The sequence below is a fragment of the Centroberyx affinis genome, unplaced genomic scaffold, assembly GCF_046629955.1.
Source record: "Centroberyx affinis isolate AG114_WGS23_722 - 3 ecotype Tasmania unplaced genomic scaffold, CSIRO-AGI_Caff_v1 ptg005018l_1, whole genome shotgun sequence".
NCBI classification, from domain to species: Eukaryota; Metazoa; Chordata; class Actinopteri; order Beryciformes; family Berycidae; genus Centroberyx; species Centroberyx affinis.
In genome coordinates, this window is record NW_027282472.1 from 290,588 (window position 1) to 317,819 (window position 27,232).

Consider the following 27,232-nt stretch of genomic DNA (forward strand, 5'->3'; position numbering starts at 1 on the left):
AAAAGAGAATTTCACTACAGGGACCAATCAAGTGTCACATTATTATTATTACTCAACAATGAAATGCCAGGACCCCTGAAAACCCTGCATGATGGCTTGAGGTTGATTAAAAGAAAATCTCCCGAACACCTGCGCGAGAAAAACGAAGATCAAACTCAGGAGGATCAAACCCCATCTGAGCGAACGTCCGCTCCTGTTAGGGTCTTTGTCGCTAACTTGGTGAGACCAACTGGTGTTGTGGCTGTATCACAAGGTCCAGACCAGAGCCCAGGCAGTCAGGCCCAATTCATCTGGCCAAGGTTGCCTTGATCCGACCGGACGAGCCAGCCAAGAAAAATACCACTAGACAATCCTTTTCATGCTTGGCTTAAGCTCAAACATTCTCGCAATCCTCATCGCCCTTATTAGAAAGAGGCAAGCATGAGTCTGCACTCATTAATGCAGTTATTGTTCAGCGATTAAGTCGATTAAGAAAGGGCCTGGGTTGGGGTAATGTTTACCTGTGGCCCTGAATACCGTGACTCAAGCAGGGAATCATCTAGAATAATATATGAGTTGTCATAAAGTGGGGGGACTTTCGTTTTCCTCCACAAAGCTAGATACGAGCGCACTTCAAAGTGATAGTGTTAAAAAACATGCAACTTTTGAACTTCAGAGTTGACACAATATTGTCTGTGAGACCTATTACTTTAGATAAAGTGGGACATTATGAGCACTCAAAATATGCATCTCTCTCTCCCTACCTCATTTTCTGTTTCACCATAATTACTTCTCTGCTTTTAAGATTTAGGTCGGATAAGGAATGCAGGCTGATCTCGCAGGAGCTGAGCAGTCTCCAGCCAACGAACTCGTGACTCTATTGTTAACTGCTTGCCCTTTCAGGCACATGAAGCTATTCCAACACTTGAGGAAGGCAGCAGAAATAAGATTAGTAGTGTTCATATGCTCTAGCTCGGGTGGAACTGAGGTAGATATTGATTATGCATTTTAGCCAGAACATTGTCTCGCTGTGCACTTTGAAAATGTCTATGCTGCTGAAACAATGCTACTGGTACAAAATGGTATTTAAACCTGAATTTAGCAATAAATCAAGTGCCCTGATACATCTGTGGGATTTGCAAGTTCAGTTAGATCAGTGCTGCCCTCCTATGGGCATTAATGAGAATAACATAAGCCCCAAGATAGCAGGGTTAAAACAATATAAAGAGGGTTCAAATAATATACTACCTCCATGGTTAAAACCACTGATATACTGTATCCTTGGTTAAAATAACATTGAGCAAAGTTTATAACACACTCAATTTTGTATGTCTTATTACACTGCTCCCATTTACTACCTATCCTATTAGATACCCAGTGTCTATAAAAGAAACATTTGAAGTGACACATTCATACTAACACATTCATATTTGGGTCTCTGTTGCATTTCTGTCCTGGTTCCCTTCACTGTCTACTGTCCAGACTCCAGACACTAGTAAGCTGCTCACCTAACTGACCTAAAATAAAGCAACAAAAAAGAATATTAATATTTACAAATGCATGGACACAAAGACACGTGCTATAAAAAACAGGACACTTAGGCATGTTATGGTTTTTATTTCATTTTTCTCACAAACAAAGTTTGTTTACAAAAAGGAACGTCAAAAATAAAATTTGTACCTATCTATTGCAGTTTAAACTACATGCAAAAAACAACAATAATAAGAACATTGATAATGATCATTACTGTACAAAATAAGGAGGGGCAGAGAAAGGGAGGGAGGGCAAATGTCATCTCAAAACCAACAAAAAAAAAAAAGAGTTCTATAAAAAGAGTGTTTTTTTTGTTTTTTTTACTCCAGAAGGAGTCATGTGTTTGTACATGAGACTTCAAACCAGGGCACAAAACTCCAAAACCACCCTGATAGAGAGAGTGGTGAGAGACTGCATACAGGCAGAGAAGAGGACTTGTCATTCCCTGCTCTAAAGACAGAGGGGTGAGAAAAAGAGAGTGAACAAAAAGGTAGAGATGATTCTGGTGTGGGTGTTTGTCAGGGGCGGGACAGGAACGTGAGCACACACACACACACCCCCTACATATTCAAAACTCACCGATACAGTTTGAAGCCCTTACGACACTGACTCATGCCTCATCATCAATGTGGGAAAAAAACACAACAGAGAAACTACATCACAATATCATTGACCTTATAACCTCCGCTGGCATTCTCCTATTAGAATGACTGTAAAATTAAAGTTTGAGGTATATGGCTTCTTATCAGTCAACTACATGTTAAACATTGGAGAGGGCATGACTCATCACTCGTTTTCTCAGCTGGAAAAGAAAGAGATGAAGGAATCCTAGAAGTATCCTGTAGCTACCTCCAACCCAAGACACGCTTGACTGGAGCAGGTCATGTGAAGAGAGACAGCCGCTTCTCCAGTGCGTTTCGAAAAGGGAGAGCAGAGGAGAAGGCACCAGGAATGAAGCAAATACGTTTTTTTTTTTAGTTTTCATTACAGAAGTGAGGAGATGAGATGAGGAGATGAGGACAGAGGAGGAACAGAGTTGGTCACTGATTTGGCTCTGGAGGGACTGGTGTCGGGGACTGTGGCAGTGGGTGCATACTTTTCTGCACAAGTGTGGGGGAGAGATGGGGCGCTCTGTAGGGGTAACTCAAGTTTAAAAAAAAAAACTGTCTATGCATGGATGGAGCTTAACAATGTGGGATTCAGAGGGAGTCGTTCAGTGTCCCTTTTGGTTTTTGACCCAGTGTACTGAATTAATTACAAAAAAATGAGGGTTATGAGATTTCAAGTCCCTTGTATCTTATGAACAGTGCTTTAAATCAAGGTTGTCAAGCGTTCTTTGAGAAGGTCGGTGGCTGGGTGGTCTGTCGGCATCACATGGGCTGGTGTGTGTATGTGTGTGTGTGTGTATGTGTGGCAGGGAAGGTTCTGGGTGAGCTCAGTCGGTGGTGACCTGCGTGACCTGTCCGTCAGCCGTCTGATTGGTGGACTGAATGAACATTGGCTGGGTCAACTCCTGTCCCGCTGGCATCGTCACCTGCTGAATCTGATACAACTGCTGTGGAATGGAGAGACATAGAGAGAGAATGAGAGTGTGACATTTGAATTAGTTATTTTTCTTCAAGAGGCATTTGTCAGCTAGTTAGCAGCAAGTCATGTCCGCTGGTTAAAATGAGGAATGCTAACAATGCTAAGAAGCCATTCTTTCGGGGAAAATTAAGGACAAATGCAAGAAAATTTCTCTAGCGCCAGCTAGGGTTGCAAAATTCCGGGAATTTTCAAAGTTGGAAACTTTCCATGGGAATTAACGGGAATTTATGGGAATTAACGGGAATTTATGGGAATTAACGGGAATTTATGGGAATAAACGGGAATAAACCAGGAATTTACTAAATTGAAGGTATGCTCTTAATAGGGAACTTAAATATAGTTGGGGAAAATATATTTTAGCATAATCCTGACTAAAACAACCAGATATCATGCAAGTACAGTTGAATATCTATGCTATTCCTCAATCACATGCACATAGCACACTGCTTACTGCAGGGCTATTGAGACCACGCCCCCTACATGCCTACATGCACTGTGCATTCCTGTGCAATTTTATTAATTTTTGAATGGGTTGGGTCGGGGGGATGAGTAATATTTAACTCAACATTCATGTTTTTGTTCTTCAATGAAAGAATTGATTGTTCAATAAAATATTTAACACTTGATAAAGTTCTACTTACAAATAAATCTGTTTTAATTGTATTATTTTGGATGGATGTCTGCTTATAACAAAACAAATATTTATGCTTGGATATGATACCTTTCCATTAAATTACCCTCAATTCCCAGTTAATTCCCATAAATTCCCATTAATTCCCATAAATTCCCATAATTCCCATAATTCCCATGGAAAGTTTCCAATTTGGAATATTTCCAAAATTCCCCAGCTTAACTTCCCATGGAAATTTACCGGAAACTTTCCGGAAATTTACCGGCAATTTTCCACCCCTTTGCAACCCTAGCGCCAGCTGACAGTGAACAACCAACTGAAATTCATGATGTCACACATTAGATTTTTGTATTGAATGTGTTACCTGTCCATCAGTAAACTGGTTGAATTGCTGCTGGCCTTGCTGTACCTCTGTCTGTGTGATCTGAAAACAAGACAAGAAAAAAATATTCACTCACTCTCCCTAATCAAAGTCACTTTAACACAACAAATAAATCACAGAACCATATGTCTGCCTGCCACATGTCTGCCTGGGTACCAAGTTGACACTATAGTATTTTTACTATTATTGTTCTTACCTGCTGGGTGTTGGCGAGAGTCTGAATCTGTCCCTGCACCACCTGTGTTCCGGAGACGGGCTGGGCCAGACGGATGTACTGTAGCTGGCCGGTGTTGAGCTGCACCTGCACACAGCCGCCACACGGGGGAGACAAAGTCTGCTTTAGAGCAAAGGTCATTTGGAGAACGCAGAGGTCACAGCCATTTTGCTGCTCTGGGCAAAACAGCAACGAGAATTATTCACTTGTCTCTGGTGGATTGGTAACTTTCTAAAGCTTGCGTTTGATGATTAGCATCAAATAGTGAAGGATAGATAGTTCACTGAAGACACCATGTTCGTGCCAAACACCATGTCCATGACAATGTCAAACAGGCTCTAAACATAATATATTTTCCATTTCCTCTCTTTTAACCTGGACCTTGTATCCTTTCCCCTCTGTCAACTCTCCTGACCTTTCCACCCATAGCTTGGCCTTGTTTGCCCCATCTCTCTCCCTTTCCCCATCCCCTTTTCCTTGCCAGCCTGCCTCCATTTCTTACGGGGATTTGTTGGATCTCTCCTGTGTTGGTGATGATCTGCTGCATGACCTGCATGGTCTGGCCCTGGGCTTGGGCCGTCTGAGCCTGACCCTGGGCCGCTGCCGCCTGAACGATCTGTACCTGCTGGCCCTCACCCACCTGCATGGCCACTGGAGCACTCTGATGGAGAGAAGAGCAGAGCAGAGCAGAGCAGAGCAGAGCAGAGAAGAGAAGAGAAGAGAAGAGAAGAGAAGAGAAGAGAAGAGAAGAGAAGAGAAGAGAAGAGAGAGAGAGAGAGAAAGAGGGATTAGTTGTTGAACGACAACTAAAACATCTGTGCAACATGTAGCTTATGATTGACACCAAGGTAAGGAGGCAAGAGATCACTAACTTCCCTGCCATAAGATTTTAACCCAATATGAAGCTCATTTACCCTTAAAAAGTAAAAGCCTGTTAAGAGACACAGAAGACGTGGGGACAGAAGATGACAACGCAAGTTTCAGCACAGGTCTCTCTTTCTCTTTTTTTTCATCTGGCAGACAATCTATCCAGGAAAGGCCACCTGATCTCACACTGCGGTCGTCCCTAACAGAACAGGCCTCAGTCACCTGAGCAGGACAGAGCGGGACGACAGCTGTCGCCTACAGGACTGTGGCAGCAAGCAGTGGCCTCTGTGTATGTGGTGTGTGTGTATGTATGTATGAGTGCGTGCATGTGTGTTTACCGTGATGGGTGTGCCCTGTGACTGCACCTGCACCTGCTGTAACTGCTGCATGGTGGCACCTTGCAGCACCTGAGGGCCGAGAGAATAAATGTCCAGGACAGAGAGAGAGAGAGAGAGATTGAGAGGGGGGGGGGGGGCACACATTAACAAGATTCTAAGCACAGGTGGAGTGTATGCATAGAAAGCATACATTTTAGAGTCAATAGTGACATATAAGCAGCAAATGACAACAAAGCGCACGCTTGCAAGGTGTGTACGTAAAACAGGGGAAATAATAAAGGTGCTGAGGTGGAATGACAAAAACAGAGGCAGAAAAACAACAACAACAACAACAACAACAACAACAACATGGATAACACGGAGAGAGTGTGGAGAGGTTTTAAATATGCATGCATGTTACAGTGAGGTTTAGGTACAGGAGCTAAAGTAACACCAACAGTGGTTTCATAACCACGTATCATGAGAGTTGGTGACCTGAGAGGGAAATGACAGAACTGGTGCAACAGTGACGACTAGTGACACTGAAAGCTCTGCACAAGAACAGGCACGCAAATGCACACATAAATAAAAGGGATGAAATGAGATCTGCTCAGTCCGCCACCTTTCTCCATCCTCACTATTCTCTTTCTTTGTATTCTTTTACCTTCCTCCTCCCAAAGTCTCTCCCGCTGCTAACTCCCTCATTGTCCTTCTCTTGACATCTTTTTCGCGAATGTTAAAACCTAGATCCGTTGTACCGAACATGACAGGTGCCTGATGGGAATTGGCATGGAACTGTGAAAACCTACCCATCTCTTTTCCATTAGCGAACACTTAGGAAAGGAATGATGAGACCTGACTACTGAGACGAGGGATAGTGGGGATGTAAAGCTGCACTAAGATTAAGCCGGTAGACAGCAAACCGGATACCCTTCACATTCAATGAGACACGAAGGTAAAATCTGACAACGCCCAAGGTTGCTATGACAGAGAGTATTGTGGTAAAACTTTAAACATTTCAACTTATTATCGGATTACCATACCAGATGCTGAGCTTGTCAAAATGCGGCTGTTCTTTTAACTAGTGCAACAGAACTATACAGCCATGTGACATGTAGTTGGGGGGACCCGTTTCAGTGTGAATGTGTTGGGAGGGTCCATTATGTTAAAGTGATACAATTTAGGCATTTAGCCGACACTCAATATCCAGAGCAACCTGCAGTGAGTAAGCAGCTAGGGGCTCAGTATTTTTCTCAAGGACACTTCAACAAGACAAATGGCTGTTTGGGGGATTGAACCTGGGACCTTCCAGTTACGGGACAGTCTAACCTCAAGGCTAACTTGATGCCCAGCATTTGACAATTGCAAATCTCCTGGCAGGTTTGAACGGCTTGAACGGCTTTTTTAAAATGCTACCATGTGAATGGCCTACAATGGTGTGTATGTAAGGTGAGTGTCAAAGCGTGACCTCGCTGCTCTCAGCAGGGACTGCAGCAGTAGCAGTGCTAGCGAATCAGGCCAGGTCTGAATGAGTATGACAGCTCAGCTAAAGGCAGCCTGCTGAAGCAGCATGAAGCACCACAGCAGCCCAGCAGCACAACTAACTAAATGACATGCAGAGAGAAGGGAAGAGAGAGATTGAGCTGGAGAGCGGAGAACAAGAGCAGCGAAACAGCTCAGGAGGAAAAGTAGTGGGAATGAGACATAATTAGAAAGAGAGACAATTGAAAGGCATCCCTAAAAATACGCATGTGTGCCTGTGTGTGTGTGTGTGTGTGTGTGTGTTATCCTACTGAAGATGTGGTAAAAGCACTCTGAGATCCTCAGGGGGAATCTACACTCTACCATATTCTGCTGTGGCAGTGTGTGTGTGTGTGTGTGTGTGTGTGTGTGTGTGTGTGTGTGTGTGTGTGTTAGCGTTGGGAACCCTGTTCCATTAAGAAACTGGTTCCAATATTCGGATCGAAACACGTTTGCCTTATTGATTCCAACTATCGATTCCCAGTTTTTTCAGTTCAGTTCTCCACAGCACGGGAGCCATTTCATTGCAGCTGAAGCGCGTAGCAGCAGAGCGAGCATGGCAAACATTACAAAGAAGAGATGTAAAGTGTGGCTACCCTTTAATAATGAGTCTAATTTGTCCTCTGTCACTATGCACTTTAGCTGTAAGGCAACTGCTCCTGTGTCACAGAGAACTGAACACACACCCTCCTCCTCCAGACACACTACGTCATGTCACAACCTCTCAGCCACTCGCACACATAGTTGTGTGATGTGTGTATAGTTTTGGAGTCAAGGATATTGGAACAATAGCAGAATTTTAATCAGTTCTGTTACAGACTTTTTGGGTGCTAAAGGTCTTTAAAGGTAATGTATATCAGAAAGGAACTGAGCAGGGAATATTGTAGGATACATATAGATCAGTGTGCAGAATCAAATGTTCTCTCAGCAGGGCCTTAGAGGGAGGGTGTGTGTGTGTGTGTGTGTGTGAGTGTGTGTGTGTGTGTGTGTGTGTGTGTGTGTGTGTGTGTGTGTGTGTGGTTCAAGGCTTATGGAGCTGGTTATGTGTGCTGGGTGTGTTCTGAGGGTCAGTCATTCCTGCTGGTGGGAGAGTGTTCAGCTCTTAAATGTGTGCCAAGACTAATATCAATAAAGCTAAACGTTGCAACCCTAGTAACAAGCCTTTTACAGCCGGCTTCACAGGACCAGGGTGGAGTTTAGTGTGTGCTACTTAACACTTGGGAAGCTGGTAATCTTCCAGGTGTTATACACACACACAAACACACAGAGTACCTTTATCTTGGAAGTTTATTACACATCTTACAGACAGGTACTTTGTGTGTTTCCGTAACTCTCAGCTGCAGTCTGTCATTCAGCTACTTCTTCAGCCTAGTATTGCCTAATATTCCCTTGTCCACTCACACACACATGCATATAGGCACACACAGGCTCTCTCTCACACACACACACACACACACACACAAGCTCTAGCCCCAGTTCTTGTAGTTTCTGATCTTTTATCCCTTGTTTTAATCTGTTTTTGTGTCCCTTGTTTTCTGTAAAGTGCTTTGTGATAAATCTATAGGTGAAAAATAAACTGGACTTGATTTGTAGGTGTGTTAGTACCTGTCCTTGCTGTGGCTGTGCGATGATGATCTGTCCAGGCTGGATAGTGGTGGCTGTCTGTGCGCTGGCCTGCTGGCCCTGCTGCTGGCCCTGCACCTGTACCGCCCCAGGCTGCTGAGCCAGGGTGAAGTAGTACTGCACCGGCTCCGCTGGAGCTACCGACTGGCGCACCTCCTCCTGGAGACGACACGCACACACGTACACAAACATGCACATACACATCGAAAGAGGCCTATCAGTCCATTACATCTCCATGAATTATTGTTGCGGGTGTAACTGTAGAGGAGTGCAGGTCTGATAAATAACTGATGGGCTGTGGCCAGGGATGAGTAATGTAATCTGGACCTAAGATCCATTACAAGCATCATACTGGTCAATACCACAGACTGCAGGCCTGGAGGCATGCTAGGCTAAGATTGGTGAAATCTGTTAACTGATCAATCTAAACACAAAAAAAGTGTGTGTCTATGAGAGGACCTTGAAGAAGTATCAAACATTTGTGACTCAACTGTGATACAGTAATAATAACAACAACAACAACAATACTAATTATAACAATAATACTAAAAATACTAATACTACTATTGATAATAATATTACTACAACTAATAATAATAATGTGATAGTTAATTGATTCCTGGATGGAAATTCTCTCTCTACTTGTCCCCTTCCAGTATAAGCTACAGAGTTGCATCCCTGGAGCTGGTAGAGATTCAGTTTCTTCAGGACACTTCAGCAGGTTCGATGCTTGCTGACATGGGGGCTTGAATCCAAATTCAGCAGGTCTAACAGGTCTAACAGGTTAACTTATCAGTGAACTCTGAGTTGTGCCATTCTGCTTCAATACGGACTAATGAGGAGAGCAGGGCTTGATCTTGTCGTGGTTTCTCCATCACCAGAAGCGTAAACACCCCTCTCCCAGCTCCATGACAACACAGCTGAGAGTGTAGGATGTTTACATGCCTGGAGATGGTCTCCTTGACAACACATTTTGACATCACACTCCCACCCGGTATCTTAAATTTATATTGATCAATCTCCTTCTGGAGCAGAAACGTACATTTTGTTTTCTGTAAGAAAAGGCGATTGATGTCCATCTCTTTATGTTCCCTGCCTGGGGACATCTGCTGGTCGGGTGCACATGAAGAGTCATGGACATATGCAAATGCTTTAGGACGATGTGGTTTTGTGTTGTTAATGGTATAACTAGTGTCATTGTTGGGGTTTTTGTTCGTTGTCAGGGGCAACGAGATGCTGCAAACATCCGACTGAAAGCCCTTGCTGGCCAAACCCCAGCTTCCAGTCAAGGATGTTTACAGCACCTCCAGGCTGCCAGCTATGGAAATGCACCCGAGGTAAAGACATGAATGATCCGTCAGCTCTATTGCTCGCACTAGCTTTGATGTGTAAGGTAATTGTTTTCCTTTCCCAATAGCAAAAGGGCACCTTTAAAGACACAGACTGTTTTGCTGGCACAATGCTGGATATAAGACCACCCTGGCAGTATGTTTCCCCACCTGTCGTTTGGGGGGTTTCAGCTCGTCCCGGGGCACAATGTCGATCAGGAAGTCAAACTGGTCAAACTTCGTTATTGCCATGGCGATGTCATTCCTCTGTAAACACAAAGGGGACAGAGGCAAAGGGTCAAATGATGAGGCCAGAGTTAAACTTATGCTGCTAATTCAATATATGCAGCTACCTAAATATAAACCTGCCCGAGTTGTATTCTCAATGCTCCCAAAATAGCCACATGAGAGGCTGTTGAGGAATCAAAATGAAGTTCCCAGTAAAACTGTAACAGGCGACTGCTTTGATAACTGAGCCGAAAGGAAGGGGAGCTAAGTCACATGAAAGAAATTCAACAACTTTCTTTTCTCTCTCTCTCTCAATAACTAAAGGCAAACTGACTAATCAAAACCAAACACCACAACCCTGGTGTGTGAGATGGGTGGAAATGAACAGGACTGACGCTCTCCTGCCATCACGAGCACAGGCTCTGCTGCCGTACCTCTTCCTATACCCACAGCACTGTGCTGTCTCTGTGGAATTTTCCACAGGATATTGGCAGTCAGGACCCCCCATTGTGGTCCTCCCTGCTCCAGGGGCTATTTATAGCAGCTTGATTAATATCTGGTAACACCAGGTCACATCTACACTTGTTCTATTGATGAGCGTTGCTATGGTGACCCCAATTGGCGTGCCCTCAGCACAATAGGGTCCAGGCAGCTCTGTGTGTGTGTGTGTGCATGTGGAAATGGAGGGCACTGCTTGAGTGCATTAATACACACAGGAAAAATCACACATTCATGAGGTGCACACGTCAGCGTCACACACACCTAATGCGCCATCTGTGGTGTAAAATGTAATTAACATGTAAAACTTCACACAAAGTGGGATTCTATTTAAAGCGTGCGGCGCAGATTTCCACCAAGTGACAGTTTCATTCTAAAATCTAGGACTCTGGGACGGAGATTTGTCTAATAGCCAAGTGAACACACTTTCAAAGTAGGTCTTCAAGTAAAGAATCATCCAAGACAAACTGAAAGAGATTTCTCAGTCTCTTTTTTTGAGTCTCTTTCTCTCTCCGTGTTGGTGCGCACACACACACACACACACACACATCCATGGGCCGCTAATCTCTCAGAGGTATGTGAATGGATAAAGTGGACTTAAGGGCTTTCATGTTCTGCTCCACAGCTTTCCCCTCTTGACATCCAGGTGAGACAAGCTCTCGTCTCTCTGTCTTTCCCAACTGCTCCCATCAGCGCTCTCGTTTCCCCCGCTCCCTTTCCCGAGCGTCATTCCAGAATCCATGTTATTCAGCTGTGGGACGACAGAGCAGGCAAAATGGCACTGGAGGGAAAAGTGGGTCACCAGCGCCCGCCTGGCTTTGCTTTCAGAGTCGATGGAGAGAGAAAGAATTAAACAGAGGAATAGTCCTCAAGGGGATGCTGGTATGGGGCCTCTGCTTGTATACACACACATAGGCGCTGTGTGAATAGAAAGCAACAAACCAAAAAGACCACCCAAAGGACACGAGGGTGTGGGAGAGAAGTTGGCCTGTTATAAAGAAAAAGAGCACAGAAGGATGAGGATATGGAAAGAAGGAAGAGAGGGGTAGGAAGAGATAGTGAAGATATGGTAGATATGATTACCAGAGATGGGTGTGATAATCGCAGCAAAGAGGGTGCAGAAAGAGAGTAAGAGGACAGTAGCAAGAGTGGGACTGAACAGGCTGAGGTCAATTTGTGCTTCAACTTTAGTGTGATTTGGTATGGAGGAGCAGGAAAAACATGTGAAACAAGGAGGATGAGAAGGAGTCAGAAGAGGATGAGGAGGACAGAGCGGTCAGGCAAGTGTCTATGTATGTGTGTGTGTGTGTGTGTGTATCTGACCTGTAGCGTGCGCCTCTTGTTGTCCTCGGTGTGGATCCAGGCTCTGAGGGTTAGCTCTGTGATGAAGATCTGAGCTGCCTTGGCAAACAGGACCGGAGCCTCTGCACTGATCATCTGTACAGAGGAGAAGAAGTTAGACCGGGTTAGACACACACACACACACACACACACACACACACACACACACACACACACACACACACACACACACACACACACACACACACACACACACACACACACACACACACACACACACACACACACACACACACACACACGCTGTCATGGTCGAAAATCAATTATAAAATGGATAGCTCAAGTCCTCAGTAACGATTCAATCTCTTTCAAAGTTGTTGCAAAATATGCACATTCTTTTGTGAAAAAGGACCGCATAACTATTGGCTTAAATGTTAATGTGTTAACCCAAAAACACCAGTTAGAACTATATTGCAAAAGAATAATATTGTTATTATTAATTTAATTATCAAACAGTTAGTAGAACTATAATGCTTAGCAGGAAAATAACATTTAATTCATTATTATTACTGATTAATAATAAGATTTATTGAACATTTCCATTCTTTTTATTACAGTGGTGTGTTACCACTGCTTTGCGTCATGGCTAACACCTCTTCACTGTTCTAAACTCAATGTTAACTCTAACCCATGTGGATTATTGCTTAACCTTAAACTCCACTTCTTTCCACTGAGTGACACTGAGTTGTTGTCTCTAGCCACACAATAATTAGTTAAGTATATGTACCTAAATGTGCAGGTTAAATTCACAAGGTGTAACTGTAATCACAGTATATCTTCTCTCTCTCTCTAACACACACACACACACACACACACACACACACACACACACACACACACACACACACACACACACACACAGGTGTGCATGCACATATACACCTGCAGACACATGCATTGAAAGCTGCTGTGTCAGGGCTGACAGCAGGGTCTTGCCTTCAGATATGTTAGTGATCTCCTGATCTCTTTACCACTTTAAGCTGCTGCTTAACTAAGGACAGCGCTCCTGACACGATATATTCAAGCCACACACATACACAGGCACATGTTCCCAGGCTTTGTCTTTATAGACCAGGAATAGTCCTGGCCGATAATCTGCTCTAATGGAAAAAATCACTCCTCCATGTCCCTGAATTGTCTACTTGAATGCAACGGACAACATTATACAACATTATTTTGTGTTTTGGGTTAGGGTTATGTAGGTCCTTTTAAAAAATGCTTGTAGATACATACCCTGAAACCAATACACCCTACTGGCATGAATGAAGAATGCAACCTAGTGGTTTTCCAATAATATAAAAATGGGTTTTGTCCACAAATAGATGTTAATTAACAGATTATTTTTTACTAATGTGTTGACCGTTTACTGTAGCGACAGCTTATTGACTGATGCTTATAGTAACTACTGTAGTTACAGCTTATTGACTGATGCTGATAGTAACCACTTTAGTCCTTATCAACCGCTAGGTTGCATATATCAACCTTTAGGTAGTCTTTTCTCAACCAATGATCTTTGATGTCTATCAAAACTATATGAATTTGCACTTATTGATACTTGATGATTTCCTGTATGTACACCGTTACCATGTATTGATGTGAATCCACTTGATATCAATATAATATGATTGATATGATCTCCATTTCCAGTTTCGCCTTAACCTGACCCTAATTAAGTAGTTTCAAATTGGCCAGTAAACTAACAAGGCTTAAGGCTGGTTCATGCTCGTTCGTGTACGTGCACCACCTGAAATTTGAAGCAACGACTGAACAAAGAGAAACTGGAACTACTGGCTGATTCCGGTGGGGTTGTTTTTTCTTGTTGGAGGATATCAAGAGGTGAGTTTTCCTAAAGCGCCACTAAAGTGCTGGAGTTTTCAGGCACACAGTCGTCATGAGAAGTGCAAGAAGCATGAATACCAAGGTACACTGACGGCACGTCTGCGGCTCCCGCACATCTAGCCACGCATGAAACATGAGTCAGCCTTGAGAAACCAACGTTAGCACTCTTGACTAGATTACGGTGTGTCATGACCCCGGAAAAGAACCAGAATTGACATATTCACAGAAATGACTGTAGTGGGTTTCATTTCTCTGTAGTGGGTTTCATTTCTCATCTTTTATGAAGGGAATATTTATGTACATATTAGAGCAATGTAGTTCTTATAATATCCCTGCATCTGATAACAAATATTTTTTCCAATATTGGTCAATTATTTTGGCTCTCCCCTTACCTTGACATCCTCATCCAGCTTCATGATTTTCTTGATTCGAGCCAGAGGCAACTCCTGCACACGGAAATCCTTCTGAAACACATCGATGGGGGGTCAGGTGGTGACACACACACAGAAAACAGAGAACAAAAGAGTGTGTGCTTTTGTATATGCGTGTGCCTTTGAGTCTTGGGAGGTCATGTGAAACAACTGCATCTTTAGTGTTCATTTTGTGTGTGTGTATGTCGTACCACAGTGAGGTTCCTGATCTCTTCCATGACACGAGGCCAAAAGGACTGGAGGGTTTGCTGGGCATCGCTGCCCCCGGCTCCAAACGCATCTGCAGACATCTTCTACTCTGCTGCAGGAAAGGAAGAAAGAGGAGAGAAGTGGAGGCAAAGGTCAATTATTTAAAAAAAAAAAGACATAGAATGTGAGTATTCAGACATCCAAAACAGGTTGTTCACTAAGCAGAAGAACACAGAATACAGTGTCAGCGCCAGTCCAGGCCTTTGCTGCCCAGAGCTCTCCCCGTGTGTCAGAACCACACAGCCCATCATAGCCTATAATTAGAATACAGTGAAATCTAAAATAGGGCCCAGGCGGCTTTCTATTCCTGTCCTTGTGGGATGTTGACATGCCTAACGACCCACCATCAGACTGGCTGCACGCTGCCTGATTGTGAATGGCTTTATCACCTTCAGCACCTAGCTGTGGCTACTTTGCAAACACAAGCATGTCATGTGCAAGTTAATCGCTGCTGTGGTGGGTGTTGCTGGTGACCCTACGGACTGAGGACAATGCTGAAGCCAGAGAAGGGGGAGGAGTGTGTGTGTGTGTGTGTGTGCGCGTGTCAAAGAGAGAAACTCTCCTGACAACAACTGCATTCCAATTAATGATGGATGTACACTGCACAGATACACACACAACCACACACTCACAAATGACAAAAGTTGTAAACTAAAACAATGCAACTGTTTTACACACACACACACACACACACACACACACACACACACACACACACGCACATAAACATAAAAGCCAGCTTCTACAAGGGGTCTGACGGTTTGAAAGAGGATCCAGCAGGTTACTATGGCATGCCAGGAATCTGCTGGGGGAATATTGGCCTGCCTGTCTGAGCACGCAGTGCTTAGAGTGTCTGGATAGCACTCTTTCACTCTCTCCCTTACTCTCCCATTCCCTACCTTTGTGGAAAGAATGGGCCGGAGACGAAAAAGTAACAAGGGGAGACAGAACAAGAGATGAGTGTGTGGAGCTACTCAAGAGAAACTGTGTGTATTTATGTGTGAGGGAGGGGTAGTGCCTTGTCCAGTTCAGCATTAATCCAGCACTAAGACAAAGTGCCAAAGGCTTTAACAGGGGGAGGTAAGAGACAGACAGGGCCGCAGTCAGACTGCTGTGCAAACTAGCTATGTGGGTCAAACAAGACAGAGATAGAGAGAGAGACATGACAGTACAAAGAGAGAGAGTGTTGGGAGGAGGAGGGGGGGTCTCCTCTCTTTCTTCTCTCTCTTTTCTCACTCTGGGCCAACAAGCATGAATGGCTCCAGCTCTGGTCCAGCTGACAGACCAAGGCAAAACAAAAGACGGCCTTTCAAATACTCCATCAAGTGTTTCCCCGACTGTGTTCTCTAACAGTGGTGTGGTAGCGGATTATTTTGACTTTGCTTCCATGTCAGCCCCTTTTTGGAACAAGTTTTGGTTTTAGTGTATTAGTTTCAATATTTTACAATGATAAAATCACTAATTGTATACTTTAGTCCTTTACTTGATTGTGTTTTGGCAGGAAATTTAGGTAAATTATACATCCTGACATCTTCTGTAGCAGTCATGGAAGTTATCCGGCTGTGGGGACCATCACTACTGAATAATATAGAAGAAGCACTGCTGCATCCTATTCTGTCATTCAGTTTCCAACAGAGAGTAGCCTAAATCGATAAAGACAAAATGGCGGGGGGGGTGGCTAGATATAAATCAATCAGGCCGCTTGTAGCTGTGGCGTGCCGGGCTAGTGATTGACCTTGACGATGTCTCCCCTTCTCTGTCTGACGCTCCAGTGTCCAGTTGCATTTCAAGGTTGATTGAAATCCTGCAGTCACTAGAACAATCCCAGCATTCCGCGGGGCAGCAATGACTGATGGGGTTTGTAGTTTTTTTCCTCCGCCCGAGGGGCCAGCTGCCCTCTGCCTGTTCTTTCGCTCTCTCTCTGTACTCTGTCACTAAGCTGAGTGACACCATGACAATGCAAATAGGTTGAACTACAGAAGAACATGGCAAGTGTAAACACTAGTCTCAAGGAGGGCCATTTGTTTTTCCAGCTAAGTAGCATTTTACTACCCACATCAGCAGTTGATCTTGTGATAATTTTTAACAGGACATCCTTGTGTGTGTGTTCTCTGCCAGCTTGTGTGGCTCTCCAACTGGTAGCCTGATAAGGAACAATAATTAGGCAATTCACTTAACACCATTACAGACAACCATCAGGTTAATTACCATGGCAACAGTGCCGTGGCCCAGAGGAAACGGAGGAGGATAGAAGAGTTAAAATAGCAAATGCTTCAATTAATGATAGAAAGATAAATAAGTGAAACACAAAGGCCCTGGCTGCCTCAGCTCCTTCTTCTGCTTACTAACACACACCCATACACTTGACTTCTCTAAAAGACCTCATGAGTTGTTCCTCCTTTTTCTCTTCAAAACACTCAGAGAGAAAGAGATATTATTAAATCACACACCCCCCCCTCCCCCCACCCCTGGTGACCCTATGACCTTCAATCTAAATAAACAGCCACAGACTGCTAAGCACGCCAGAGGGAGGAAAGGGAGGGGAGGGGGGAGGGGACAGGGTCTAAGTGAGAGAGGTGAAGCAAAGAGGCGGAAGGGAAGTCGATATGTGAGAGAGAAGAAATGAGAAAGCAAGTGTGAGGAGGGGTGGGCTCGAGTGTGAGAAAAAAAAAGAGAAAGCGTGTCTGTGTGAGAGAGAGGAGAAGTTAAGTATCAACATGCCCTAGAGCGTGGCTCCTCCAGCTAGCTAGTGTCTTCTATCTATATTGATATTGCCATGTTTCTCAAGGCTTTGTATCAATGGAAACTTTGTGTGGGAGCCTGTGGGTGCCAGACACACAAGTGCAGAACATAATGTTGTCTCCGGGCTCGGTGCAACACCTTCTATGGTCTGGGCCTAATACTAGTCAAACAAACACTCTCAGTGGGGCTATCCTTTGCACAAAGAAAATATACTTTGAAAGTCCTGAAAGCTAATAAACGTCAACGTTATACAGTTGTAAAAGGTCTGGAGGTCTGGAGGTATGGGGGTTGATGCGCGCAACTGGAGAGAAAGACAATGTGAAAATGGCTCGCTGTATTGGTATGAGTCTAGGCTTATATGTGCACTTATTCTGTGTTATTCTGGCCAACACTGTGCGTCATTCTGTTGTACTGTGCTACAAACCGGCCGAGCTCTTCTTTGCTGTGTTGTACAAAGCTGCTATGCTATATTAGGGTACATTGTGTTGTTCTGCACTGTGTATCTCTCCTCTCCTCTTCCCTGCGGTTCTGTTGTCCTTCATCAGGTCATTGAGACAGAGAGATGTCGGTGTTAGGTTTCCTACGAACTGCGCTGTGTGTGTGTGTGTGTTTGAGGGCAAATGTGCTGTCCGTGCTTCGTCGGCACTGTCCACCGCAGCACCTTGCTTCTTCCTCCTTCAGTGACTCTACCTCTCTCTTCCTGTCTCTCCTTCAGTCCTTCCCATCTCTCTCTGTCACCTGTGGGTGTGTGTTTCTCTCTGCCTCTCTCTTACTTACTTTCACCTGATCTCCCCCCTCCAACTTCTCTGAGAAAGTCAATGCTGCTCTGCTTGCAGAAGCTGAATCAGCACTAATGTTGTTCTGCTAGCCCAGTCCTGCATCTCTCCTCTCTCGTTCTCTCTCTCTCCACTCATCCCTCCCTCCCTCCCTCCCTCCCTGGCACGTCACATCAAGCAGCCGCTCACAGCAGCATCAGCGCCTTGCTCCAACTCCCAACATCACACCACTTTACATGAGCCCTCAATTCCTCTTAGAATAAAACTGATAGGAACTTGGAGTGCAGGCAGAAAAGGGGGGAGGGCCAGGAAAAACAACAATAGATAGAATCACTAGTGCTACGCCTATGCATTTGCTCTTTAAGTTTCATAAAACAACAAGGAAAGGTCAAAGGGGAAGAGGTGAGTTTTCAGGCTAGAACTCTGCATACAGGCATAGTTACCTAAGGAGAGAACTAGTTGAGGAAATGCACAGAATCGGCCTTTGGTTAATGAGTAAGTGAAATGCACTGCAGTTAATTGCTTCCTTAATGACCTGGCAGTTGGTGTGAATTGAGCTCATAATTTTGCTGAGTATAGTTGATGGGTAATGAGGCAAGGCAGTTGGGGACAACCTGAAGGCCTATTTGAGGCAGTGGAGTGAACTTTCCCCCTAGGTGTTTCAGTATCACACTGTCGCTATGGTGAGGAAAAACTCATCCCATCTGCTCCTGGAGCAAGGCTTCACATTGAGGCAGAGGGGAGGCATACAGCAAACTAAATGTGTACTCCAACAAAGGGATTTGAGGAACGAGTGTTATAATCGAAATAAGTGTAAATTATTGGAACATGTTTCACAAGAGAAATGATTCATGGCTTGTTGAAATTGTCAAGGTAGTGATATGGTTAACGTGTTAACTTGTCTGGCTGATTTGGTTAACTTATTAATCCAAGAGTGTGAAACTCTTACTGAAAGCTGTGCACCCACAATGGCCTGGTTGATCATTCAAAGCTAAAATTTAAATATTAGCTGTGAGTTAGAACAGTCACAAACCAGAACACCACTTCACTTTATTTTACAGTGCTGTAGTTCATTACATTATTACATAGTCCTATTGATTATGGTGACGTTAATCCCTGATATTGGCAGAATTTCAAAACTAACTCAAATGTGTGTTTTACAATCAGTCCCTCTTTGTAACTCCCTCCCTCCCACTTCCATGGTGACGGCTATCAAAACAGCACATGGACGAGGGCAAAAGGACAGCATAAGACTCTTGTCTAATATCCCATTTGAGAGAAGGGGAGGATGACAGAGAGAAGGGGAAACAAGACAGAGATAGATTAACTTTTCCATCATATGACCTAAACGTGACCTTCCAGTTGGTTACGCTCAACACACATGCTTTGGTCACCACTGTATTTCACTATACTGAAGGATGAAATCAACCAAAGGGCATTTTTTGTATGATGCAGTACCAACAATGGGATGGAGTGTTGCTACACTGCACAGACATGTCCTTACAAGAGGTCATTTGTGGAAAATTGTCAACAGTGCAGAATGGGCAGTTCTTAGGAAGGTCACTAAAGGTTGAAGGCCACTAGGATTTTATCTAGCATCCTAAGCGGAAAAACAAATGCAGAGCAAGCCTCTGTTTACACAGTTTTATTATCAGAGGCCAGAATAAATTGTTGGACCAATGAGAACTGCTTTACCTTTTGTGATAATATTTACTTTTTTTACTGTCCTGCATTGGCTTACTATTTCTATCATTTCCTCAGAACTGTGAGAGCATCATCTTGATTTATTGTACCTGAATATGGCAGCAGAATAGACAGAATAAAGCGGTCTAGATAACAAATGTGAGACTGAAGGAGAAACAATTTAAATGATGGCCCTAAATCACAAGGCTCTATTTACAAACTCTGAACTATTAAGAGTGTTCAACTCAATGAACTAATTGAGGCCTACATCAGACAGGACAAACACCAGAAAAAAAACATTGGCATGGTTTCAGCATGCAGGGTAAATGATCTACTCAGGCAAAACAAAAAAACAAGAAGTGAAGTTCTCAGCCAGGAATTACAGATTAACCACCGGGTCCTAAACCTGCATGACATTCTAACAGATGCTGGAGCAAATATTGTTTTTGAAAAGCATCGACACGGTTACAGCGACTGACATGCTAGCTGTGACCTGCATCGAAACCATCCCCTTGTCTTGGCTGGGCCGAACCAGCTGACCAAACGGCCCTGCAAACTTTGCCCTTGGTTCTGCTTCAAGCCAACTCCAGGAAGTGCTAGTCACTGATCTCCCAAGGTCATTCAACAGAGGAGAGAGAGAAACCAGAGAGGGAGGAGGGAGAGAGAGAGAGAGAGAGAGAGAGAGAGAGAGAGGGGGAGAGAGAGAGAGGAAGAGAGGAAAGAGAGAAGGGGGAGGGAGAGAGGGGGAGAGCAGAGAAGGACAGGTTTTTCAACTTTCGCTGCAGCGCTTAAGTGACCCCAGTGGTTTTGGCTGTGTACTTTCTAGGAAGCTTTGATAATAAAAACATATACAGTCTAATTTTCCTTTTCTGAGTTTCTCTTTCTCTGTGTCCTCTCATCTCCCTCTGCATGTCTCCTTCTCACTGCTGGCAGAGAGACTGCGGGAGCCACTCTCACATTCCTGTGACCTTCATCCAATGCTAGGCCCAGTCTCTGGCGTCAAAGTAGGCAGGTCTAATGCTACCTGCATATCACACACTGGAACACAGCTAACTCCCCCTGGCTGCCCACACTCTCTTAGTGACACCATACACATATAAAAACACAGGGGCAACAAGGGCAAAAGAGTGTGCACAACGCCGTTGTGGTCACCTTAGCTATAGGCTATAAGGCCTAGCTATGTGCAAGTGTGTTTGCGTGTTTTCACTGACTTTTTCCTCCCCCACTGTGCCTACGGTGCAGCATGGGGCACAAATGATATTCAAATCGCATGCAGACAGTGGCCAACCCTGGGATTTGGCAGCAAGGGCTTCAACTTAAGAGTTATTTTTAGTCTCCCTCTCTCTCTCTCTCCATCCCTCTCTCTCTCTTTCCCCAACGGGACTTCGTTTTGTCAAAGGCACCAATGGAAACTTTCAATTAGGGAGTAAGGGAGGGGAGAGAACGGGAGTCAGAGGCAAGTGAGAGAAGAGGCGCCCTCCAAAGATTCCATCAGAAGAGATCAGATCAAACTATTAGCCTCCTCTGTCCCTGAAGCTGACAGGCTGACAGTCTGTCCCATCTGGGCGTCTGACACTGTTGGGGTGGGGGCTGGGGGGTCCTGAGGTCACTGCAACCAGCTGCACCTCCACCCCTGGGGACCCCTGACACCAACAGTGACAACACAGTGAGATAGTCTCTTGGAGTCCTCCAACTACAACCAATCCCCTTTCAACACGGATGCCATCTTGGCTTCTCTGCTCTGCGTCACTGTCTGATGCCAGCGCATAAACAAGGACGTCAGGGAGGAGTGGGATTCGGACCAGCACCCAGAGGCGCTGTGGCCACAAGCCTTCGGGACCTCAGCGCCATTATCTTGGGGTGACTCTGAAGTGCATATGAGCACAGAGTCAGGCTGGCAGTGCAGTCGATAATGGGCCACTGAGTGAGTGAGAGTGTGTGTGTGTGTGTGGGCATGCAATAGCCGTCCGACTGCTGAGTCCAAAGTCAAAACATAGCGAGTGACAGGCAGACAAGGCCACAAACAAACAAAGCTATATTCTGCAAACTAGTGATTCAACAGAAGAAGTTACATCCATTGTTACTTTGAAGATGCAAAAACACTACGAACACAAAATAGGCTAACTGAACAACCATCATAGGATCAATATTGTTTTGCACCATGGTGGATTCTGTAAAACAGCAACTACAAATGCCAATACCAACACCGCTGTACTGAAGTGACAATTGAAGGACATGGATCAGAGAGGCAGATTGCTGCCCAGTGCAGAACCACGCGCAAACACACACAACTGAAACACACACTCAGATCTTGCAAGGTGAGGACTATAGGACAAGAAGGGGAGGGGGGATTGGGGAGGGCTCTAAAGGACAGACAGCATCTCATCACTGCAGAGACAGAGTAAGATGGAGAGAGAGAGAAAGAAAGAAAGAAAGAAAGAAAGAAAGAAAGAAAGAAAGAGAGAGAGAGAGAGAGAGAGAGAGAGAGAGAGAGAGAGAGAGAGAGAGAGAGAGAGAGAGAGAGAGAGAGAGAGAGAGAGAGAGAGAGAGAGAGAGAGAGAGAGAGAGAGAGAGAGAGAGAGAGAGTGAACAGATGTGGACAATTCATGCAGAAAGACCTAAAAGCTAATCAACTCCACAGTTACTTTCTCTTTCTGTGTATGTATGTACTAAGCGGTCAGACTTACCCTGTGCCCTTCATGGTGAACGGTCTGCTGTGTTGGAGCAGAACAGAGAGAAACAGAGAGCCCTGTACAAGTCTCCTTGAGAGCAGCAGGAGGAAAAGAGGCTGACAGAAAAAGTCTCTCCAGCCCCTTCACTTCCTCCAGTCCCCCGGTCTTAGCCACCAGACAAAAGGCACTCTGGCTCCGCTGGACGGCTTTAAAAAAAGCTCTCAGCCCGGACACACAGAAGAGCAAGCCCCCCCCCCCTTCTTTTACCCCTCCCCCCTCCTCTCTCTCACTCTCGCTTTACAGATTGCCCCGTCTCCTTCAGCTCCCCCAATCTCCTCCTGCCTAAACATACACCACTCTCCTGTTTCTCTTCTGACCAAGTCCCCCTAACTAGCTGAGCTTCTCTCTTTCTCTGACTTTATTGCTCTCTAGCTCTCTCTCTCTCTAGCCTGTGACCCGTGCGTTTGTCTTTGAGCTGACCCCTGGCCCGGCGCAGAAGAGAGGGCGAGAGGGAACAGAAGAGATCAGAAAGCCAGCACAGCAGCAGGCAACAGCACAGCAGCAGGCAACAGTACAGCGGCACTCCCGACTCCCAGACAAAAATCTCCTCCAGCCTCCTTCCCCTTTAACATTCAAGAGTAATCAATCTAGCCTGCTACATGATACTCAAACCCCGCCTCACGTCGAGCTCCCTCCTCACTCTGACACTCTCCACCAATGAGAGAACAAGGTCCTCCCGTTCCATTGGCTGTCGCACCCACCGATCAGCTCTGACACATCCCCTGCTCCTCCCCTTTCCTCCGCCCAACCCCCTTTCACCGACAGCCAACTTCCTGTTCTAAGTTACCTTGAGCTGCAGGATAGGGGTCAGGGAAAAGAAAAGAGGAAGAGAGAGTAGAGAGGAGAATAGACGAAAAAGAGCAGATAAAGTTGCGAAAAGCGCTTTAGGGAGTGTGTAAAGGGGTGCTGTGGTAGCTTGCCTCGGCATTGTTTGTCCTCTGGCTGCTCTTGCCTCTCTCACTGCTGGACGGAGAAGAAAGGATCCACGGGCTGCTCTCTGACAACTGCTCTCTGCTTATTTACAATGTCAAACTAAATGTCTCCCTCAGCCCCGCCTCCCCTCTGCTGCTACAGGCTGACAGCCCAGTGATGCAGGCAGCCACGCTGGCCCTCACTGGCTCATAGAAGTGTCAGAATGGATGCCGCATGTTGCATCCACATGATTTAAAGTACAAAGGCATACTGGGCAGACTCGCTGTCTCATACGTGCGCACAAGCATGCGTGCACATCCGCACACACACACGTTTTGTCCTTGCTCTCTCATTCATCCTTGCTCACAGTCACAGGTAAGCACCACAAACATCTAGCCTCTAACCAGGCTACTTGCTATAATGAGATTCATTGTACTGTTAATATTATGCTAATAGAAGAACAAAATTGTCTCTGTGCACGGTCACTCATTATTCCTGTAGAATGTTAATTAGCTTGCTGAATTTATTCAACAATTCTCATGACTCATGGGTACATTCAGTTATGCAACTGACCAGAATCATTAGATCAATCCAGTGAAACCCTGATTATGGTGTCAATCAAATTTACACAGAAACTAATCAGTGCAAAAATAGGTCATCACAAAGCCCTTGCACAAAAATCATGTTGATCAGCTGACTGCCGAGCAGCCAAGGAAGGGGAAAAAAGAGAGTTCATTTAATTCTTCTCCTATTTGTGGGTAAACAAGATTGAAGAGATATGGGTGAAAGTCAGAACACAAAGACATTGTTGTCTTGACCCCAAAAACTACGCTCACAGCAACTTCCACAATTAAAATGTCATCATAAAACCACGTCAGCAATGTCATACAATGCCCTTCTTGTTAGCTCACCACTGGTTAAATGTGCATACTTTCTACACACTAACCTTTACTTTGCAACACAAAGGCAGGACACTGCTGATGTGCACAACCCATGGTGTTTTAATGCACCACTGACGATACTGATACTTCCACATCTGGTATACAAACAGATTGAGATAAACTAAAGCTTTGACGATAAAGTGTAGTGAAGTGACAGAAACTGGGAGGGGGGTGACAAGGCAATTTGGTGAAAGAGATGCCTTTAGCTGACAGCCTGAGCAGAGGATGGCAGTATGACCTGAAGCTTATCCTGCATATTACTGCAAATCCCTACTGTACTGAGGAACAACAAGCTAGAGAGAGTGAGAAAGAGAGCAAACCTGCTCCATCAATGAACGAACTAGAGGGGGAGGGGAACCGGAAGGATGGAGAAGGACAGAGAGGAGAGTTGTTACAGGATGGGAGGGGTAGAACAAGTGGAGATAGGGCGAGTGAGCGAGATAGAGACTCAAGAGAAACAAAGCTAAATGTTCCCTTTTCTATTTTGGTGCGGAGCAGGGGGACTAGAGCAGGTACTGTAGCCATCCAGTTAATGATTACAGAGCAGTGCTGCACAAAGACTAATCTATCCAGCATGGCTGCCATGCCAGAGCAGTTCTCTCTCTCTCTGGGCGCAGTTTGGCTACCCAAAATGCCTCCATGATGACACCTGGCAAGGTCACAGTGCAAAAGAGACCTTCCCATGACTTGTACTGCCCGTAGCAGGAACATGTTTGCTCTCAGTGACGCTGTTTAGAGATAAACATGCACCAGCCGGACTATTGGTTTCACAAACACACAGCAAAAAAGCTCCCTCGGGGCAGCCGGGCCAAGCCATGCATTCATACACGTAAACATGCAAAATTGCATGCACACCTGCATACCAACTTCTAACTACAGCACTCAGGTACAGTTCCCTATAGTATGACTGGTCCACGTTCTGTAGTTTCACTTACATATATGTCAAAGTGACTGGTAGATAGTGCGTTGAGAAACGTAGTTGCTTATATGACATATACTGCTTACATAATTCTGTAAGAGACGTACAGTATGATACTGCTTCTAGACAAATGATTTCGAGGGACCTTTTACACAGGCTCTTTAAACACATGAAAAGCTGGGGCAGAACTGTGTGAACTGGGAAATTATACCTGGTCACTGCCCTGATATGCAAAATATAAAATATTCTTCCACTGCTGCCATTAGCTTAATAATAACAAAGCGACTTTGGAATTGTTACTTTTACTGGAAGTATACCATAGCCCTAGGAGTTGGTGCGACTTGCTAGAACACTATATGGCTCCAACGTGAAAGAAGACTGATAGCATTAAATGATTTAGGCTACGTTCTGAATATCAATTAAACGAATCCAAATTTGAAATACAAAAAAGGTAAAATAAGGTAACTATAGCTGCACATTTGATTACCTGATTTTGTTCCGTTTTGTGACTTCGGCCGAGTTTTAAGATATTTATTCATTATTCAAGCATTATATAGTGTATATAGTACGGGGCAATGTGTCAAGATTAAGGACAATCATCCATCTGACTTGAGCAAGGGAACAAAGACAGTCTTGATTGTGGAAAATAGCATAATATATATCTTTCCTTGTTAACCTATTAATGACTAAAACTACCAGTGTAAAAGTATGTTTGCAATCTAACTAGACTGCTCATGTTATTAGAACATCAAACGCAAGCGAAAGGGTCAGGCAATACAATATTTTGAGTGGTGCTAGCAAGCACCAGGTCTGCTACAACAAAAGTCAGTTGGGATCAACGGAGGGATTCAGGTCGCTATTGTTAACAAAAATACTAAATAATTGTATCAGGTTACATTTGTAAATGTCCCGTAATGTTTAGGCCTCATCGGCTACAACACTTAGACCAATAACGCTAACGTTAGTTCACAAACAAACACACACGTTTGCTAGCTAACGTTAGCAAGCTGGTCATTGCTGTCCGTGACTTTAAGCTAACGGTGGCTCGCAGGGAAGTTAATGTTAGCTTGTCGGAGATACACAGGAGATTGAGGTAAAGCATAGGTGACCCTCCGCAGCATGTGTAGTATTAGGCGTAATCACCACTGGACAACGAGTACTGTCATCTAATGAAAGTTTGCAAAGCTTTACAAAGCTGGGAAGAAGCAGTCTAACCAATAAAGACAACGTTTGGATCTGTCCTTCAGACCAATCAAACCTCGGACTAGATTCCACCAATCAAGGTTTTTAGAGCTAAGTTCGTTCTGCAACTGACGCCATTCGGGATCAAATAGAAATGGCCAGTCAATTTGCCGATTACACAGACAAGAGCCAACATGGTGGACACAGTATGGCAGTTTCTTGACCGCCTGTGATCCCTTGAGCGGGCCACCAATAAGCGCCTCAGAGAGCGGGGAGGGAAATGGCGCCTATGTTCATCTTCCAAAACAATCGTCTATTGGTCAAGAAGAGCAAATGAAAAGAAGCGAAGTAATCGCCCCTACTTCCACCGAACACTGAATGCTTTCTCGTAAACGTTTTACCCACAAATGTATTTTAATTACTTACTCACTTTGGTTTACGGGTTCGAAGTGAAGTCCGGCTCAGCCTATTATTTATTTTATTTAGCTAGCAACGGGAAACAAGATGGCTTCAACTCGAACCGGAAAGAGTTCGACGCACGTACGCGCTGACGTCAGCATTTGCGTTTGCTATGCAAGGACGTCAATATCTAAGTCATTCTTTAAAACACTTTTATACAAGCAGTTGCAAGGTGGCACCAATGCCAGTCAACAAACTTTTACCTTCCCAAAGTGCTTTACGGAGCAACAAAGTAGATAAATAGATTAAAAAAAAACAAGAGCAATGACATCAATTTTAAAATGAGGCCATTGTTTG

General features: G+C 44.6%; 1 protein-coding gene across 10 annotated transcripts; it reads right to left on the minus strand.

Moving 5' to 3' along the window:
- Positions 1–1,586: 1,586 nt before the first annotated feature.
- Positions 1,587–26,993, minus strand: nfyc (nuclear transcription factor Y, gamma). 10 transcript variants are annotated; one of them, XM_071545668.1, is made up of 11 exons: positions 26,907–26,993; positions 14,532–14,641; positions 14,302–14,370; positions 12,032–12,145; positions 10,154–10,249; positions 8,637–8,813; positions 5,532–5,600; positions 4,829–4,987; positions 4,309–4,413; positions 4,095–4,154; positions 1,587–3,067 (listed from the first exon to the last, which is right to left on the minus strand). In XM_071545668.1, the coding sequence occupies exons 2-11, from the start codon at positions 14,628–14,630 to the stop codon at positions 2,948–2,950; spliced, it is 1,068 nt and encodes a 355-aa protein (XP_071401769.1). In that variant the 5' UTR covers positions 14,631–14,641; positions 26,907–26,993; the 3' UTR covers positions 1,587–2,947. The 10 variants fall into 10 exon arrangements, with proteins under 10 accessions (XP_071401769.1, XP_071401762.1, XP_071401771.1 ...); XM_071545661.1 differs by having other exon boundaries at positions 14,302–14,373; XM_071545670.1 differs by having other exon boundaries at positions 26,903–26,991.
- Between the last annotated feature and the right edge of the window lie 239 nt (positions 26,994–27,232).